General features: G+C 48.8%; 1 protein-coding gene across 1 annotated transcript in view; it reads left to right on the forward strand.

The window, feature by feature from the left end:
• TAF1 (TATA-box binding protein associated factor 1) overlaps window positions 1-20897 on the forward strand; it is a 75643-nt gene that overhangs the window by 17089 nt on the left and 37657 nt on the right. The window contains exons 22-25 of the mRNA XM_077285006.1: window positions 155-330; window positions 1510-1751; window positions 16561-16768; window positions 16876-17041. Coding sequence (XP_077141121.1) covers window positions 155-330; window positions 1510-1751; window positions 16561-16768; window positions 16876-17041 — 792 coding nt within the window. The remainder of the gene's footprint in view (window positions 1-154; window positions 331-1509; window positions 1752-16560; window positions 16769-16875; window positions 17042-20897) is intronic.

Here is a 20897-nt window from a genome sequence, read left to right on the forward strand (position 1 = left end):
TATATATATATATATATATATATATATATATATATATATATATATATGGTAAAGGGAAAGCACACATCTTTACAAAGCAGCACCTTTCAATCATAATCCTAATTTTTCTTTACAGCTTATGGTTAATCTCTTTTTTATTTTTTATTTTCTCCAGATTAAGAAGCTGTCTCGTTGGGAAGTAATCGATGTTGTGAGAACAATGTCCACTGAGCAAGCACGCTCTGGTGAGGGACCAATGAGCAAATTTGCTAGAGGGTCACGCTTCTCAGTGGCTGAACATCAAGAACGATACAAAGAGGAGTGCCAGCGGATATTTGACCTTCAGAACAAGTATGGTCTCCAAATTCTGCTTCGGCACTAACAAATCCATTTCAAACTTTTTCTTATCAGTATTGTAATATGTTAAAGTTGAAAGAATCTATTATTAGGCTTATAGTTAGGCTAGGGCCACACACCCTCACCATAACCTAGAGCAGGTTTCGCAGTGTGTGAGGCATATGATGTCAAATAGCGCTGATCTCCTGGTCTAACTTGCATGATTAGAAAATAGAGCAGTGATTACTATCATCTTTCAGATACGGTCTCTGTGCGGGAAGGGGCAGCACAACTCAATTTAGCTGTGTCACATCACAAACCCCTTTATCAGCTTGCCGCCTATCATAGCACTGTCTGCTCTGCTGTACTGCCTCTCCACTGCCTGTTCCGGAGATGAAAGCTCACAGGTGTTAGTAATCATTTATGTTTGCTGTGCTCGTACTTTCTCTGCAATGAGATCAGGCTGTCTCTCATATGTCTCACACGCGAGTAGCCTACCTTTTCTGGGCTATTCCTGTGTGAGATGTACTGTAGAGCGGTTATAAGTTACCCTGAGCGCATCAGACATAAGTGATTACTGACATCTTTGAGGTCTCAACTCCAGTACAGGCAGTGTGGGGGAGGGGCAGTACAGCAGAGGTGTCAATGCTATGAAAGGAAGATAGTGATAGAAGGATTTGTAATGTGACACCGCTAAACTCAGCTGTGCTGCCCCCCCCCCCCCCCATCATTAAAAAAAAAAGTTTCATTCCACTTTGCATCCTATGACCAGTTCAACATAAAAAAAAATTGGTGAAATGTCTTCTTTAAGGCAGGCTAAATTCTTACTACCATGGCTTCAAGGAGGTGCTGGAAACATCCATGATACGAAGGCATTGTTTAGTTACATTAGCTTTGTCACCTGCTTATTCATGCTTAAAAACATCAGGTCAACCACATCAGATAGGTACTTAACATGACTGAGTTGCAATTTGCCTAATTAGACCTACAGTAATTAGCATGTGCTACACTGAATTTCATGTTCTGTGACTTGATGTATGCCTTATGACATCATTATATTATGTAAAGGATGTAAAGGATCTCCAGATCTTAGACATAAATGATATCACTCCAGGACATGGCACCAATGTGTAATTGGTAGGGGACCAACCAATGTGATCCTCACTGATGTGATCCTTACTGTCACCTTTCTAGGGTCTTGGAGTCTGCAGAGGTTTTGTCCACGGACACAGATAGTAGCTCCGCTGAAGATAGTGACTTTGAGGAGATGGGGAAAAACATTGAGAACATGCTGCAGAATAAGAAGACCAGTTCTCAGCTGTCTCGAGAACGGGAAGAGCAGGAGAGAAAAGAGCTGCAGAGGATGTTAATGGGGGAAGACAGTGGCAATGACAAAGAGCGGAGCCGAAAGGACAAAAAAGACAGAAAGGGGTTTTGTGAGTATTGGTATTAAGGTCTTAAACTGCTAATTGGATTATATCCCACCAAGCAGCAATTGGCTGCAGCAGTCATATGGCTGAATTTACTGCAAAATAGACAGGGCTCACCGGAGCAGGAGCCAAGGAGGTGTGAACATTTAGATAATGGTTCTTTTATTACTTTATAAAAATTCCTGCTGTTGGACAAATTTCTGTAAACCGATTGGTGAGCAGATTGGGAAATACTGTATTTTCTGGATTACAATAGGCACTTTTTCCTCCAAAATGTTGTAGGAAAGTGTGTGTGTGTGCGTGGGGGAGGGGGGGTGCGCATCGTATGGTCCAGATGTAATTTATGCGTGTGTGTGTGTATGTATATATATATATGTATGTATGTGTGTGTATATATATATATATATATATATATATATATATATATATATATATATATATAATTTTTATTTTTGTTTTTCAATGTGGATGGGAGTGCAGCTGCGGAGGAGCGGGTCACAGGAGAAGAAAATGAATAGTCACTGCTCCCCACGCCGATAGTCCCTCCCACCTCTATACACTGAAGCCTGTGTCGAGAGGTGAGAGGGGCTATGGGCTCTGGGAACAATGAATTTTCATCCTCTTTAATAGCAGGCAGAGTGTTAGCCTCAGCCGTCAGCTCCTACAGCGGCTAGGTGATCACGTGTGCCTTCTACTAAAGAGAATGAATATTCACTGCTCCCCACGCCCATGGGAGTGGAGTGCAGTGAATATACATTCTCTATAATAGCAGGCACACATGATCTCCCAGCCACTGCAGGAAGCCGGCGGCTGCTGCGAACAGTCTACCTGCTATTAAAGAGGATTCACCGTTCTCCACGCACATAGTTCCGGGTGTGGAGAGCAGTGAATATTCAGGAAGCTGACCTCAGCGTGTGAGGGCGCATGGCAGTGACATCATGCGCTGCTTACAAGTTGCAGACAGCTGCCGGCATCAGAACAGGACTCCGCTGCGAGGGAGCAGAGGGAAGGTAAGTAGGATGGTTAATTTTTTTTCTCCTACGCCTAATTTTGGGACACAGGACCATGGGTGTTATGCTGCTTGCCACTAGGAGGACACTAAGTAAACACAAAGAATTAACTCCTCCTCTGCAGTATACACCCCTTGACTGGCCAGTAACGACCCAGTTCTTGCTTAGTGTCTGTAGGAGGCACTTGGGTCTGTTTCAGACCCCACCGTTTTTATTCTATTTTTATTTTCTGTAAATTTTTATTTTTTAATTAACGGAGTGAAGGGGGCGACGGATTCCCTTCTAGGGTCCGCTCTCCCCCCGTACCATCAACAGGCGAGCACGGCGAGTATACCTCCCCGTACCTCTCCTGCGACAAATGGTGCACGCCTAATCTACACCAGGGCGATGGTTCCTATATCGTTCCGATCTCCCCCCTGTAAGGTGGCGAGCACATAGAGTATGCCTCTTATGTGCATCTCCCGGGCTCCTCCACAATCAAGCCCTCATCTTGGCGTCATGTAGTCCTCTGCGGCAGGCACGTCCGTAAGTCCCCTGCGGCAGGCACGTCCGTAAGTCCCCTGCGGCAGGCACGTCCGTCAGTCCCCTGCGGCAGGCACGTCCGTCAGTCCCCTGCGGCAGGCACGTCCGTCAGTCCCCTGCGGCAGGCACGTCCGTCAGTCCCCTGCGGCAGGCACGTCCGTCAGTCCCCTGCGGCAGGCACGTCCGTCAGTCCCCTGCGGCAGGCACGTCCGTCAGTCCCCTGCGGCAGGCACGTCCGTCAGTCCCCTGCGGCAGGCACGTCCGTCAGTCCCCTGCGGCAGGCACGTCCGTCAGTCCCCTGCGGCAGGCACGTCCGTCAGTCCCCTGCGGCAGGCACGTCCGTCAGTCCCCTGCGGCAGGCACGTCCGTCAGTCCCCTGCGGCAGGCACGTCCGTAAATCCTCTGCGGCAGGCACACACTTCAGACACTCTCCATCCCCCGGCATAGGGAGGATCGATTGAGCTGCAGGCTGCATTTTTGGTGAGTACTACCCTTCCTCACGCTGCCTGCGTGGAAAGGTGCGGTCCGGGTCCCTGAGGAGAGGGGCGATCATTCGGCGCTGTATTGCGGCCGCCGGCAGGCCCCATAAATTTAGTCCCAGACTTCTTAGGCCGCAGTTAAAATTCCCGCCCACCACCGAAACCCCGCCCACTTCTCAGGCGCTTCTCGTTCTGAACGAGAAGAGCCCTGCAAATCTCTGGCGCCATCTTGGGACTCCACTTCTGCGGGGAAATCAGCCGAAAACGCTTCTTCTCCTCTCTTCCTCCCTGGGGACACCAGCACAGGACCATGGGTAAGCTGCTCCACTCTATAGGGAAAAAGCTTAACCCCTTCTCTGCACCATAGCCCTGCTCTCGCAGTTTATTGGAGGTATAGACATACACTATGTCTCAATCTAAGGAGGCAAAACAAGGGCAATAAAAAGCACACTGTGTTTTTTACTTCATGTGCCACTTGTAATTCTGCGTTGCCACGTGCCCACATTACTCCTTTGTGCCACAACTGTGACCCGGCCTGTGCGCAGCCGCCTTCTGCCTCCCGCCTCCAATGTCTCCACTGATCCCGTCGAGCCTAACCCTCCTGAGTGGGCCGCTTCCCTGTCACGTTCTATGGATTCTTTGGCCAAGGCATTGGACTCTTTCCGGGGATCTTCCCTAAGCCAGAAGTCTCCTCCGTCGACCGCGACGGAATCTGGCGCCGGTATGGGGCCGTCCGACCACAGGGGGCATACGGTACTACGGGAATCCCGGGATTCCAGAAAAAGAACCCATGTCTCATCCCCAGTACACACTCGAGCTTCAGCATCTGCAAGCTCAACTTCTCGCTCCCCTTCCCCCGAGGGTCGCAGCGTACATGACTCGGAATACGAGTCGGAGGAATCTTTAACCCAAGACTCCTCTATCGGTCAGGAGACACTTGACTCCCTTATTGAGGCAGTCAACAAAACACTAATGGTGGACGAGGAATCTGTATCCACTCGGAACACGTCGTGTCTTTTAAAAAGACTAAACGCGTCCAAAAGATATTTGCTAATCACCCTGAGTTTAAGGACATTGTCCAAAAACATAGAGAACACTCGGATAAGCGATTTACGGCTCAAAAGGCCACGGAAGCTAAATATCCCTTCTCTAAGGACCTAATGAAGGAGTTGCTTCTCTCTCCTTCTGTCGATCCTGCCGTATCGCGTCTCGCATCTAAAACAATCCTGTCTCTGTCCGACGGCTCATCGGTCAAAAACCCTTCTGACCGTCAAATTGACTACCTGGCTCTCTCAGTCTTTGAGGCCTCAGGAGCAGCACTCCTTCCGTCTTTTGCTGCTACCTGGGTGGCTAAGGCAATGGTTGCCGGGTCAGAGGTGTTAACCTCTACCGTCCACGGCAGTAATCTTCCCCCAGAGGCGGCCAGACTCGCTAACCAGATATCTCAGGCCGGAGACTTCGTAGTTAACGCTTCCATAGATGCGGCTAATTGCGCAGCGCAAGCGGCCGCAAATGCCATCTCCATCAGGAGGGCTTTGTGGCTCTGCGATTGGCGAGCAGATTCTGCTTCTAAAATGTCGTTGACTTCTTTATCTTACCATCCTGGCCGTTTATTTGGGGAGAAACTAGACCAAATCATTTCTGACGCTACCGGAGGGAAGAGTAAATTTCTTCCTCAGCAGAAACCTACCCGATCCTTTCGGAATCAACAACAGTTTCGGTTCCGGTCCTTTCGTAATAACTCCAGTTGGTCATCCTCTTCCCCTGGCTCGGGACGGCGTGGAGACAGGAATCCCCAGATCTCATACAGACCTAACCGTTCCTGGAAGCCCAGACCGAGACCTTCTGGCCCGAAGGCATCCGCATCCATTAAACCTTCTACACAATGACTTGTCGACGTGTCCGGCGGATGCCGACAAAGTAGGCGGATGTCTTCTTTAGTTCCGTCAAAATTGGCTCTCGGTCGTCCACGACGAGTAGGTCAGAGAGCTCGTGTCCTCCGGATACAAACTCGAGTTTTCTTCCATCCCCCCCCCCCCCCCATGTTTCTTCCAGTCCTCTCCCCCCAAATCAAGAGAGTCACATCTTCTGCAGGCCATACAGGCACTTCGAAGGGACGGTGTCATCGTTCCGGTCCCTCGAGACCAAAGGTTCAAAGGGTTTTACTCGAACCTATTCGTAGTCCCAAAGAAGGACGGGACTCTACGGCCCATACTAGACCTCAAGCTGTTAAACAAGTTCATACGGGTTCGACACTTCAGGATGGACTCGCTCCGTTCCGTTGTCGCGTCCCTGGAAAAAGGAGAGTTCCTTGCATCCATAGACATCAAGGATGCTTATCTCCACATCCCGATTTTTCCCTCTCATCAGCAGTTCCTGCGCTTTGCAGTCCAGGACAAACACTTCCAGTTTGTGGCCTTGCCCTTCGGCCTCGCCACTGCCCCCAGAGTCTTCACGAAGGTCATGGCAGCTGTCATGGCCATTCTTCACGCTCGGGGAGTGGTAGTTCTTCCGTATCTGGACGACCTATTGATCAAAGGGCCATCCCATTCTGCCTGCGAGGAGTCTGTAAGTATCACCGTGGATTCTCTTTCTCACCTGGGTTGGAAAATCAACTTCGACAAATCATCTCCGGTGCCGGCTCAGCAAATCTGCTTCCTGGGCATGATTCTGGACTCTTCTCGCGGGTTAGTCATTCTCCCTCCAGAGAAGGTCTTGTCCTTTACAACTGGGAGCGCGCAAGCTCTCCCGCCCAGTCTCTCACTCCATTCGCTTCACGATGCGCATCCTCGGGAAAATGGTTGCGGCAATGGAAGCAGTTCCATTTGCGCAGTTCCATCTCCGTCCCCTGCAACAGGTGCTACTGGTAGCCTGGGACAGGAGTCCGTTTTCCCTCAACCGTCGTTTTCGCCTATCCCCACAGGTCAGGAAAACCCTCAGGTGGTGGACGCTACATTCCTCCCTGAACCAAGGGAAGTCCTTTCTCCCAGTGCGCTGGTTAGTGGTGACCACCGATGCCAGCCTTTTGGGCTGGGGCGAAGTTTTCAATCACCACACGGCACAGGGTCGTTGGTCCACGCGAGAGTCGCGTCGCCCAATCAATATCTTGGAGATTCGAGCGATCACACTTGCCTTACGCAATTTTCACCACCTTCTCGCAGGACACCCCATCAGAATCCAATCCGACAACGCCATGGCCGTGGCGTATATCAACCGGCAAGGAGGAACCCGCAGCAGGGCGGCCATGCGCGAAGTCTCCCACATTCTATGCTGGGCCGAGACCAATCATTCGCTCATCTCAGCGATCCACATACCAGGTGTGGAGAATTGGGAAGCGGACTTCCTCAGTTGCCAACGTCTTGCCTCGGGCGAGTGGTCCTTCCATCCGGAAGTCTTCCAGCAGATTTTTCTTCGCTGGGGGACGCCGGATGTGGATCTCATGGCCTCCAGGCTAAACAACCAGGTTCCCCAGTTCATTGCTCGATCCCGCGATCCTTGCGCCATCGGAGCAGATGCTCTGGTCCCGTCGTGGCATCGGTTCCACCTGCTGTGCATATTTCCGCCTCTTCCTCTGCTCCAGAGAGTCATCAAGTAGATCAGGGCAGAGGGGAGACCGGTGATCCTCGTCGCGCCGGACTGGCCGCACCGAACTTGGCACGCGGAACTTGTCCAAATGGTCGCCGACGTTCCCTGGCGGGTTCCAGAAGGCATGGATCTTCTCTCACAGGGCCCGTTTTGCCACCAGAACTCCAGGGCCCTGTCTTTGACGGCATGGCTGTTGAATCCTGGATTTTAGCCCAAGCCGGATTCTCTCCAGGGGTTTCTTCTACCATGATTCGTGCTAGGAAACCCGTATCCATGCGCATTTATCGTCACACCTGGGGCACCTTCTTTTCATGGGGCACTGCGCATGGAAATTCTCCTCTGGTGTTTTCCATTCCGTCCATTCTGGAGTTCCTCCAGTCAGGTTTGGAGTCAGGCCTTGTCCTAGCCTCACTCAAGGGACAAGTTTTCGCATTGTCAGTTCTCCAACGAAAGATCGCTTTCAGACTGCCGGTTAAGACGTTCATCCAAGGAGTTTCCCGGGTGGTCCCTCCCTATAGAATGCTATTGGCTTCATGGGATCTTAACTTGGTTCTCGGAGTTCTTCAGGAGGCCCCTTTCGAACCATTGCAGGACATGTCTCTCACCCTCCTTTCATGGAAGGTGGTCTTTCTAGTGGCGATTCCGTCAATCAGGCGAGTCTCTGAGTTGGCGGCTCTCTTGCCGACCCCCTTTTCTGATTTCTCACTCAGACAAGGCAGTTCTAAGGACTTCTCTCTCTATCCTGCCTAAAGTCGTCTCCTCTTTTCACCTGAATGAGGACATTGTCTTGCCGTCATTCTGCCCGCCACCAACCCATCGTATCGAGAAAGCTCTCCATACTCTTGATGTAGTTAGAGCTCTTCGGCGGTATATATCTCAAACGGCTCCCTTCCGTAAGTCGGATGTCCTTTTCGTGCTCCCGGAGGGACACAGGAAAGGTCTGGACGCCTCAAAGGCCACTCTAGCCTAGTGGATTCGCTCCACTATCCAGGAATCCTACCGCGTCAGGAACACCTCTGTGCCAGCAGGGATTAACCCCTTAATCCCATATGACGTACTATCCCGTCAAGGTGACCTGGGACTTAATTCCCAGTGACGGGATAGTGCATCATATGCGATCGGCCGCGCTCACAGGGGGAGCGCGGCCGATCGCGGCCGGGTGTCAGCTGACTATCGCAGCTGACATCCGGCACTATGTGCCAGGAGCGGTCACGGACCGCCCCTGGCACATTAACCCCCGGCACACTGCGATCAAACATGATCGCAGTGTACCGGCGGTACAGGGAAGCATCGTGCAGGGAGGGGGCTCCCTGCGTGCTTCCCGGAGACGATCGGTACAAGGCGATGTACTCACCTTGTACCGAGCGTCTCCTCCCTGCAGTCCCCGGATCCAAAATGGCCGCGGGGCTGTATCCGGGTACTGCAGGGAGTACTTCCGGGTCCACAGCAGGCGCTGGTAAGCCTGCAACGCTGTCAGCAGATCGCTGATCTGACACAGTGCTGTGCAAACTGTCAGATCAGCGATCTGTGATGTCCCCCCCTGGGACAAAGTAAAAAAGTTTAAAAAAAATTCCACATGTGTAAAAAAAAAAAAAAAAAATTCCACATGTGTAAAAAAAATATATATATTATTCCCATAAATACATTTCTTTATCTAAATAAAAAAAAAACAAAACAATAAAAGTACACATATTTAGTATCGCCGCATCCGTAACGACCCAACCTATAAAACTGTCCCACTAGTTAAACAAAAAAAAAAAAACGAGCTAAAAAACAACGCTTTATTATCATACCGCTGAACAAAAAGTGGAGTAACACGTGATCAAAAAGATGGATAGAAATAACCATGGTACCGCTGAAAACGTCATCTTGTCCTGCAAAAAACAAGCCGCCATACAGCATCATAAGCAAAAAAAAATGAAACAGTTATAGTCCTCAGAATAAAGCGATGCCAAAATAATTATTTTTTCTATAAAATAGCTTTTATAGTATAAAAGCGCCAAAACATAAAAAAATGATATAAATGAGATATCGCTGTAATCGTACTGACCCGACGAATAAAACTGCTTTATCAATTTTACCAAACGTGGAACGGTATAAACGCCTCCCCCAAAAGAAATTCACGAATAGCTGGTTTTTGGTCATTCTGCCTCACAAAAATCGGAATAAAAAGCGATCAAAAAATGTCATGTGCCCGAAAATGTTACCAATTAAAACGTCAACTCGTCCCGCAAAAAACAACACCTCACATGACTCTGTGGACCAAAATATGGAAAAATTATAGGTCTCAAAATGTGGAGACGCAAAAATTTTTTTGCTATAAAAAGCGTCTTTTAGTGTGTGACAGCTGCCAATCATAAAAATCCGATATAAAAAAACGCTATAAAAGTAAACCAAACCCCCCGTCATCACCCCCTTAGTTAGGGAACAATAATAGAATTAAAAAAATGTATTTATTTCCATTTTCCCATTAGGATTAGGGCTAGGGTTATGGCTAGGGTTATGGCTAGGGTTAGGGCTAGGGTTGGAGCTAAAGTTAGGGTTAGGGTTGGGGCTAAAGTTAGGGTTAGGGTTGGGGCTAAAGATAGGGTTAAGGTTGGGGCTAAAGTTAGGGTTTGGATTACATTTACGGTTGGGATTAGGGTTAGGGGTGTGTCAGGGTTAGGGGTGTGGTTAGGGTTACCGTTGGGATTAGGGTTAGGGGTGTGTTTGGATTAGGGTTTCAGGTAGAATTGGGGAGTTTCCACTGTTCAGGCACATCAGGGGCTCTCCAAACGCGACATGGCGTCCAATCTTAATTCCAGCCAATAATGCGTTGAAAAAGTAAAACCGTGCTCCTTCCCTTCCGAGCTCTCCCGTGCGCCCAAACATATGGGGTATCAGCGTACTCGGGACAAATTGGACAACAACTTTTAGGGTCCAAGTTCTCTTGTTATCCTTATGAAAAAAAAAATTTGGGGGGCTAAAAATCATTTTTGTGGGAAAAAAAAGGATTTTTTATTTTCACGGCTCTGCGTTATAAGCTGTAGTGAAACACTTGGGGGTTCAAAGTTCTCACAACACATCTAGATAAGTTCCTTGGGAGGTCTAGTTTCCAATATGGGGTCACTTGTGGGGGGTTTGTACTGTTTGGGTACATCAGGGGCTCTGCAAGTGCAACGTGACGCCTGCAGACCAATCCATCTACCGTATATACTCGAGTATAAGCCGACCCCCCTAATTTTGCCACAAAAAACTGGGAAAACTTATTGACTCGAGTATAAGCCTAGGGGGGAAAATGCAGCAGCTACCGGTAAATGTCAAAAGTAATAATAGATACCAATAAAAGTAAAATTAATTGAGACATCAGTAGGTTAAGTGTCTTTGAATATCCATATTGAATCAGGAGCCCCATATAATGCTCCATACTGTTCATTATGGCCCCATAAGATGTTCCATATTAAAATATGCCCCATATAATCCTGCATAAAGGTTAATAAAGGCTCCATAAGATGCTCCATAGACACATTTGCCCAATATAATGCTGCACAAATGCTGATTATGGCCCCATAAGATGCTCTATAAAGATATTTGCCCCTTATAGTGCTGCACAAACGTTATGGCCCTATAAGATGCTCCATACAGACACTTGCCCCATATGCCTTAGTGCCCTACAAATGTTAATTATGGCCCCATACAGACACTTGCCCCATATAGTGCTGCACAAACATTATGCCCCTATATAGTGCTGCAGAAACGTTATGGCCCCATATAGTGCTGCAGAAACGTTATGGCCCCATATAGTGCTGCAGAAACGTTATGGCCTCATATAGTGCTGCAGAAACGTTATGGCCCCATATAGTGCTGCAGAAACGTTATGGCCCCATATAGTGCTGCAGGAATGTTATGGCCCCATATAGTGCTGCAGGAATGTTATGGCCCCATATAGTGCTGCAGGAACGTTATGGCCCCATATAGTGCTGCAGAAACGTTATGGCCCCATATAGTGCTGCAGAAACGTTATGGCCCCATATAGTGCTGCAGGAATGTTATGGCCCCATATAGTGCTGCAGGAATGTTATGGCCCCATATAGTGCTGCAGGAACGTTATGGCCCCCATATAGTGCTGCAGGAATGTTATGGCCCCATATAGTGCTGCAGGAATGTTATGGCCCCATATAGTGCTGCAGGAATGTTATGGCCCCATATAGTGCTGCAGGAATGTTATGGCCCCATATAGTGCTGCAGGAATGTTATGGCCCCATATAGTGCTGCAGGAATGTTATGGCCCCATATAGTGCTGCAGGAACGTTATGGCCCCATATAGTGCTCCAGGAATGTTATGGCCCCATATAGTGCTGCAGGAATGTTATGGCCCCATATAGTGCTGCAGGAACGTTATGGCCCCATATAGTGCTCCAGGAATGTTATGGCCCCATATAGTGCCGCAGGAATGTTATGGCCTCATATAGTGCCGCAGGAATGTTATGGCCCCATATAGTGCCGCAGGAATGTTATGGCCCCATATAGTGCTGCAGGAATGTTATGGCCCCATATAGTGCTGCAGGAACGTTATGGCCCCATATAGTGCTCCAGGAATGTTATGGCCCCATATAGTGCTGCAGGAATGTTATGGCCCCATATAGTGCTGCAGGAACGTTATGGCCCCATATAGTGCTGCAGGAATGTTATGGCCCCATATAGTGCTGCAGGAATGTTATGGCCCCATATAGTGCTGCAGGAACGTTATGGCCCCATATAGTGCTGCAGGAACGTTATGGCCCCATATAGTGCTCCAGGAATGTTATGGCCCCATATAGTGCTGCAGGAATGTTATGGCCCCATATAGTGCTGCAGGAACGTTATGGCCCCATATAGTGCTGCAGGAACGTTATGGCCCCATATAGTGCTGCAGGAACGTTATGGCCCCATATAGTGCTGCAGGAATGTTATGGCCCCATATAGTGCTGCAGGAATGTTATGGCCCCATATAGTGCTGCAGGAATGTTATGGCCCCATATAGTGCTGCAGGAATGTTATGGCCCCATATAGTGCTGCAGGAATGTTATGGCCCCATATAGTGCTGCAGGAACGTTATGGCCCCATATAGTGCTGCAGGAACGTTATGGCCCCATATAGTGCTGCAGGAATGTTATGGCCCCATATAGTGCTGCATGAATGTTATGGCCCCATATAGTGCTGCAGGAATGTTATGGCCCCATATAGTGCTGCAGGAATGTTATGGCCCCATATAGTGCTGCAGGAATGTTATGGCCCCATATAGTGCTGCAGGAATGTTATGGCCCCATATAGTGCTCCAGGAATGTTATGGCCCCATATAGTGCTGCAGGAATGTTATGGCCCCATATAGTGCTGCAGGAATGTTATGGCCCCATATAGTGCTGCAGGAATGTTATGGCCCCATATAGTGCTCCAGGAATGTTATGGCCCCATATAGTGCTGCAGGAACATTATGGCCCCATAGATGCTCCATACAGACACTTGCCCCATTTGCTGTGATAAAAAAAATAAATCGCATACTCACCTCTCCGTCGCTCAGGCCCCCGGCACTTTCAATAGTCACCTGCTCCTCGTTCCGGGCGCCGATCTGTCTCCAGCACTGACGTTCAGCAGAGGGTGCGCACTGACCACGTCACTGCTGGAGACAGATCGGCGCCCGGAACGAGGAGCAGGTGACTATCGCGCAGCGCTGCGCTCCCCTCCCCGTATACTCACCTGGTCCTGCCGCTGTGTAGATCCTGCTTCTCCGACGCCGCAGCGCTTCATCCTGTACTCAGCGGTCACATGGTCCCGCTGATTACAGTAATGAATACGCGGCTCCACCCCTATGGGAGGTGGAGCCGAATATTCATTTACTGCAATGAGCGGGACCATGTGACCGCTCAGTGCAGGAAGACGCTGAAGCTGCTGCTGCCGGCGCTGGGGAAGACAGGGACCTGCAGGGACCGCGCCTGGACTAGGTGAGTATTTTTAGACAGCCCCCGCTCCCCCTCCCCTGCCGACCCCCGGTATGACTCGAGTATAAGCCGAGAGGGGCAATTTCAGCCCAAAAAAGTGGGCTGAAAATCTCGGCTTATACTCGAGTATATACGGTAAGTCTGCATTCCAAATGGCGCTCCTTCCCTTCCGAGCTCTGCCATGCGCCCAAACAGTGGTTCCCCCCCACATACGGGATATCAGCATACTCAGGACAAATTGGACAACAACTTTTGGGGTCCAATTTCTCCTGTTACCCTTGGGAAAATACAAAACTGGGGACTAATAAATCATTTTTGTGAAAAAAAAAAAGAATTTTTATTTTCACGGCTCTGCGTTATAAACTGTAGTGAAAGACTTGGGGGTTCAAAGCTGTCAAAACACATCTAGATAAGTTCCTTAGGGGGTCTACTTTCCAAAATGGTGTTACTTGTGGGGGGTTTTAATGTTTAGGCACATCAGGGGCTCTCCAAACACGACATGGTGTCCCATCTCAATTCCAGTCAATTTTGCATTGAAAAGTCAAACGGCGCTCCTTACCTTCCGACCTCTGCCATGCGCCCAAACAGTGGTTCCCCCCCACATACGGGATATCAGCGTACTCAGGACAAATTGGACAACAACTTTTGGGGTCAAATTTCTTCTCTTACCCTTGGGAAAATAAAAAATTGGGGGCGAAAAGATCATTTTTGTGAAAAAATATGATTTTTTATTTTTACGGCTCTGCATTATAAACTTCTGTGAAGCACTTGTTGGGTCAAAGTGCTCACCACACATCTAGATAAGTTCCTTAAGGGGTCTACTTTCTAACATGGTGTCACTTGTGGGGGGGTTTCAATGTTTAGGCACATCAGGGGCTCTCCAAACTCAACATGGCGTCCCATCTCAATTCCAGTCAATTTTGCATTGAAAAGTAAAATGGCGCTCCTTTCCTTCCGAGCGCTGCCATGCGCCCAAACAGTGGTTTACCCCCACATATGGGGTATCAGCGTACTCAGGACAAATTGTACAACAACTTTTGGGATCCATTTTCTCCTGTTACCCTTGGTAAAATAACACAAATTGGAGCTGAAATAAATTTTGTGTGAAAAAAAGTTAAATGTTCATTTTTATTTAAACATTCCAAAAATTCCTGTGAAACACCTGAAAGGTTAATAAACTTCTTGAGTGTGGTTTTGAGCACCTTGAGGCGTGCAGTTTTTAGAATGGTGTCACACTTGGGTATTTTCTATCATATAGACCCCTCAAAATGACTTCAAATGAGATGTGGTCCCTAAAAAAAAAATGGTGTTGTAAAAATGAGAAATTGCTTGTCAACCTTTAACCCTTATAACTCCCCTAACAAAAACAAAATTTTGGTTCCAAAATTGTGCTGATGTAAAGTAGACATGTGGGAAATGTTACTTATTAAGTATTTTGCGTGACATATCTCTGTGATTTAAGGGCATAAAAATTCAAAGTTGGAAAATTGCGAAATTTTCGCTAAATTTCCATTTTTTTCACAAATAAACGCAAGTTATATCAAATAAATTTTACCACTATCATGAAGTACAATATGTCACGAGAAAACAATGTCAGAATCGCCAAGATCCGTTGAAGCGTTCCAGAGTTATAACCTCATAAAGGGACAGTGGTCAGAATTGTTAAAAATTGGCCTGGTCATTAACGTGCAAACCACCCTCGGGGCTTAAGGGGTTAAGGTGCATTTGACTCGGTCAGTCGGTGCTTCTTGGGCCATTCGGCACCAGGCGTCAGCACAACAGCTTTGCAAAGCTGCGACTTGGTCCAGTCTGCATACTTTCACGAAGCACTACCACATTCATACCCAGGCTTCGGCAGACGCTGCCCTTGGCAGGCGCATTCTGCAGACAGCGGTACATCAGTAAGCCAGTGGTACATGGGGTTTTAGCAGTGCAATTGCTCCCCACCCAGGGACTGCTTTAGGACATCCCAAGGTCCTGTGTCCCCCAATGAGGCGTAGGAGAAAAGGAGATTTTTATGTACTCACCGTAAAATCTTTTTCTCTGAGCCAATCATTGGGGGACACAGCACCCACCCTGTTAGCCTATTGGCTTGTTGTTGTTTGTTCCTCAGTTTTGACATAGTTTACTTGTCTTGGTTTTCTTATACTCCTACAGCTTCACTACCGAACTGGGTCGTTACTGGCCAGTCAAGGGGTGTATACTGCAGGAGGAGTTCATTCTTTGTGTTTGCTTAGTGTCCTCCTAGTGGCAAGCAGCATAACACCCATGGTCCTGTGTCCCCCAATGATTGGCTCGGAGAAAATTTTTTTACGGTGAGTACACAAAAATCTCCTTTTAATGTGTGCAGCGTGATGAGGCCATGTATACTCGGAAGGGGTGGGGGGAGGGCAATGTTTACCAGGATGGTGGCCATGTATGCCAGGATGAAGGGGATCATGTATACAAGGATGGTGGATGGGTGCCATGTATACCATTATGAAGGGGCATGTCCACCATCCTTGTATACATGTCAACCATCCTGGTATATATGGCCCTCTCATATTTACCAGGATGGGGCCATGTATACCAGGATGGGGGGGGGCATGTACTGTATACCAGGATGCTGGATGGGGGCCATGTATACCAGGGTGGTGGATGGAGGGCCATGTATACCAGGATGGTGGATGGGGGCCATGTATACCAGGATGGTGGATGGGGGCCATGTATACCAGGATGGTGGATGGGGGCCATGTATACCAGGGTGGTGGATGGGGGGCCATGTATACCAGGGTGGTGGATGGAGGGCCATGTATACCAGGATGGTGGATGAGGGCCATGTATACCAGGGTGGTGGATGGGGGCCATGTATACCAGGGTGGTGGATGGGGGCCATGTATACCAGGGTGGTGGATGGGGGCCATGTATACCAGGATGTGGGATCTTACCCCTAAAGCAGTGTCAGCCGCAGCTCCCCCCTTCAGAACACTGTGTCATGGACCACATTTTTTGCTTCAGATTTGTTTTCTGTTTTCCTTCTCAAACCTAGGTGCGTCTTATGGTCCGGTGTGTCTTATAGTCCGAAAAATAAAGTATATCTGTCCATTCTGCAGACTACATCCATGTACTGGTTCATAGAGTAAGGATGAGTGCTATATTGTATGCTATTGTCACATTTAGCACACCCAGTAGTCATTTTTCAGGACTTTTGATTCTTTCTGAATTTTTATTTATTTAAGTAAGGACCCACGATGTGGTCAGTAACTTCTTCTCTTGGCTACAGGGGCAGGTACTCCAGGAGGCTCTCACAAGGATGATGACACAGCTTCAGTGACCAGCTTAAATTCAGCCGCTAGTGGACGTCGACTGAAAATCTACCGCACATTTAGGGATGAGGATGGAAAAGAATATGTCCGATGTGAGACTGTGCGCAAACCAGCTGTTATTGACGCCTACAGTCGAATCCGTAGCACTAAAGATGATGAGTTTATGTGAGTACTTCTGCTGTCTATTTCAGGAGACTCCTATGGATGTAGTTACATTTTAGTGAAAAATTACATGTTTTATGTTTTGTGACCCTGGCTACTCTGTGTTAAAGACGGAAATTCGCCCTCTTTGATGAACAACATCGTGAAGAGATGAGGAAAGAAAGGCGAAGAATCCAAGAGCAGCTGCGAAGACTTAAACGTAACCAAGAAAAGGAAAAATTAAGAGGTCCACCTGAGAAGAAACCCAAGAAAATGAAGGAGCGTCCAGATCTTAAGGTTGGTCAATGGAAGAAATATTGTAAATTGCTCAGATATTGAACATGAACTAGACAGATACTGTAAAGGTGCTTATTTAATGTACTTAATGTCAGCTGCTGTTAAACCTATTTCTCCCACACCTCATTGGGGGACACAGACCGTGGGTGTATGCTGCTGCCACTAGGAGGCTGACACTAAGTGATACAAAGAAAGTTCGCTCCTCCCCTGCAGTATACACCCTCCTGCTGGCTCCCAGCTAACCAGTTCTTGCTTAGTGTCCGTAGGAGGCACTTGGGTCTGATTCAGACCCCAACGTTTTTATGTTATTTTTTACTTTTCTGTAATTTTTTAATTAACGGAGTGAAGGGGGCGACGGATCCTTTCAAGGTTCCGATCTCCCCCGAATCATCAACAGGCGAGATCGCAGAGTATACCTCCCCGTACCCTCTCCTGCGACGTGGGAAGCCATGCCTGAGCTCACTTCAGGGGCGACGGTTCCTTCGGGTCCCGATCTCCCCACACCAGCAGCAGGCGAGCACATAGTGTTGCCTTCATGTATGCTCTCCTGGAGCCAGGCCTATAGCCGGACAACTGGCCCTGTCCACCTGGGGTCTGAACTCCGTGGATGTACAGAGGCCCCTCTCTATGGCGTCCAAGCAGCCCCCACTGTCCCACCACTGTTAATGCGGATGGCACAAAGAGGCGGACGGTTCCTCTCCACCTACCTAACAAAGGGATGGTGAATTGAGGTGTGAAGGAAGCCCTGTTCCTCCCACGTCACCAATCCGTGACGTCACTACACAAGCACAGCTCTCCGGCGCCCCCTTTGTCCATCAGGTCAGTAAAGGAACTGCACCTGGAGCAAACGGCCCCCGGGGAGACTGCCCTGTTACCCACGCTGGGTATTCTAAGATTCGCAATCAGAGTAAAAGGATCAGCCCAAAATTAATTTATGATTTAATTGCCTTAAGGGCGCACTAGGTAATACAAGAAATATACAATCAAAATATATCAAGAGTTACAGTCAGAGTACAATATAACAATAATAATACAAGGCTTAAAGGTATAAAGCTGGAGGTCAATTTACCAGGTTGAAGGTCGCTTGTGGAAGCCAGGGGGCTCTGCGCTCCACAGGTAGACAGCTTAGTTGCTGGGCAGCCCCCAGAAAGCGTGTGCTTGCCCCCCTCTGACTGGCCTGCCCTCTTTCGTAGTTCCTCAGTTAGTCATCTTCTTCTGTGTGTCACTCTCCAAGTGTCCTCAGCTCTTAAACCTTGCTGTGTCCCTCCGCCTGTAGTTGGGTGGGCTTAGCAATCTCCACCCCTCTGCCTCCCTGCAAGATTTATTCCAATATCTAATAAATGGGATAACTTCTTTCAGGATGATCGGATCAGCACACGGGCAGTACCAGCGCCTGTGGTTTGTTCTGCCGGTTGTACTGGGATCAAACCTGGACCCATTCGGTCCCTGTGGGAGGCTGATCCCTATATCTCGGGTCTCAGACCTCCCACGGACACGGGAGTCGCACTGTTAGATGCGCAATTTCTTTAGGGCGAGTGGAATATTTTTTTATGAGCCGGTACCTCAGATGATGTGTCCATAATTCACGATTCCATGTTGGAGATGGTTCGACTGGACGGCCATAATAGATGTGTATCCTGTGGCCACTTGACATGCGTGCTTTAATTAAGCCCCCAGCACCTCTATGTCCCCTGCTGGGGTGGCTTCCTCACTCAGGCTTTGAAATGCTATCTGCCTGCCACATTGTGCTCAGTCCATTAACATACTGAAAGGAACTTTATTCATTAGAAAAGGCCAGGAGCACTCCTCTGCAGACCTGTGACCAGGAGACAAAATGGAGTCACGCCAATCTCTGTTAGTATGCCCGTCCAAGATGGCGGCTGTTCCCTCATCACATGAGGTTTATCCCTGCACCGTCCAATACCTGACTTGCAGCAGAACATTAGAGTGCGCTTTCCTCGACGCTGAAACCCAGTCATCACGGCGGCTCCATGCCAGGACGCGCACCGATAGTGAATGGATCCAGTCAGCGATGGGCCCCTGCAGTGGGATATTCATATGCTGACAGGCAGCCTCAGCCATGGCTTCCCTGTGGCCCACCTCCCTGAGGTAACGCTCCGGCCGGCTGCAAAAATTTAGCCGCCGGCTTCGGCCTATGTGTAGGCTGCATCCCGGAAGCGCGCTCGCACTATGGCGCGCTAAGGCGGTTCCGCTCACCTTGTTTGCCGCTTCTTCCCTGGCATGGGAGCAATCGCTTCCCTCAGCAACGCTGGTATTGCTCATGCTGGATGCAGAAATTTAGGCCCGGCTTGTGCCTATTCATGGAAGTCACGAGGCTCCGCCCACATCACATCTGTGGCCCCGCCCCCCGAATTGGCGCCTCTCGCTCTCCCTTTCGCGAACTGCATTTTCAAATCACGACCTTGTCCTTCGGCCTTGCTACCGCACACAGAGTGATCGCAAGGGTTATGGGGCTGTCATGTTCCTCTTGCACCCTAGAGGCGTGGTCGTCCTGCCCTACATGGTCGACTTTCTAGCTGCTCCTTCAGCCCGGCGCTGAGTCGTCTGTATCTCTTGCAATACCCTCTCTCTCCTGGGCTGGCAGCTAAACTTAGACAAGTTTTTTCCTCATTTCCAGCCCAGCAGGTATCCTTTTTGAGGATGATCCTGGAATATTCCAGAAGTTTGGCGATTCTCCCTTGAGACAAGGCCGTGGCCCTTCAACAGGGAGCTTGCGCACTTGTTCACTCATCCCCTCATTCCATTCGATTTGCTAGAAGTGTTCTGAGGAAAATTGGTGACGACAATGGAAGTGGTTTCCTTCGCTCCTCTCGTTTTCTGCAGGTCAATCAGGCTTTCAGAGGGTAGTCTCTGAGCTCCTTACTTATCCAGGGAAAATCCTTTCTCCCAGTTATTAGTGACTACCGATGCCAGTCCTTTCCTCCTGATCATTGTTCTGGGGATCCGAACGGCACAGCTAGTTCTACAGCAGGTCCACTGCCTTCTGGCGGGTCACCCCATCCGATTCAATCGGACAATCCCACGTCTGTGCCATACATCAATCATCTAGCAGGTACCCACGGTCAGGCGTCATGGCCGAGGTATCATCTGGTGATCTCGGCACTACACATCTCAGGTGTAGAACTCTGGGCGGCGGAGTTAGTCAGGGTCCCGCCTCATGTGAGTGGGAACTTCACCCGGAAATCTTCTATCAGATCTGTCTTCTCTCGAGCACTCCAGATGTAGGTCGGATGGCATCCAGACTGAACGCCAATGTACTGTAAGTTCATGGTTCGGCCTCCAGGTCCAAAAGCCATCGCAGTGCATGCTCTGGTTCTTCCATGGTACCAGTTTCCTTCACCCCTTTTCCACTACTTCCAAGATCTTTTCGGAAGCAGGAAGGGCCCCAGTGATCCTAGGTGATCCACACAGACCATGTCAGGATTTTTCTCGTTTGCTGAGCTAGTATTTTTCCATCTTAGTGCAACAAAACTGCAAATATGGACTTCCTTGCAGGGGGTCTTCACATGTGGTTCTTCCCTATCGCATACCATTAGATCTTTGGGACCTTAATGATCCTGGGAGTATTACAGTAGACTCCTTTTTGATCCGAACAGACTTTACTATCAGGGAACATCGCCCTTTTTTCTCTGCGATCTCCTCATCCTGACGAGTTTTCGGAGCTAACCGCTCTGTTCTTTCAGACCTTTTCCCTTATTACCATCAAGGCAAGGTTGTCTACAGGCAATCCCCATCCCTTGTTACCAAGGTGGTATTGTATTCCTACAGTTATGAGGGAATCGTTCTTCCCTTATCTCTCTTGGCACCAGTCCACATAACAGAATGGGTTCCCTAT

The sequence above is a fragment of the Ranitomeya variabilis genome, chromosome 2 (genome assembly GCF_051348905.1).
Source record: "Ranitomeya variabilis isolate aRanVar5 chromosome 2, aRanVar5.hap1, whole genome shotgun sequence".
Lineage (NCBI taxonomy): Eukaryota > Metazoa > Chordata > Amphibia > Anura > Dendrobatidae > Ranitomeya > Ranitomeya variabilis.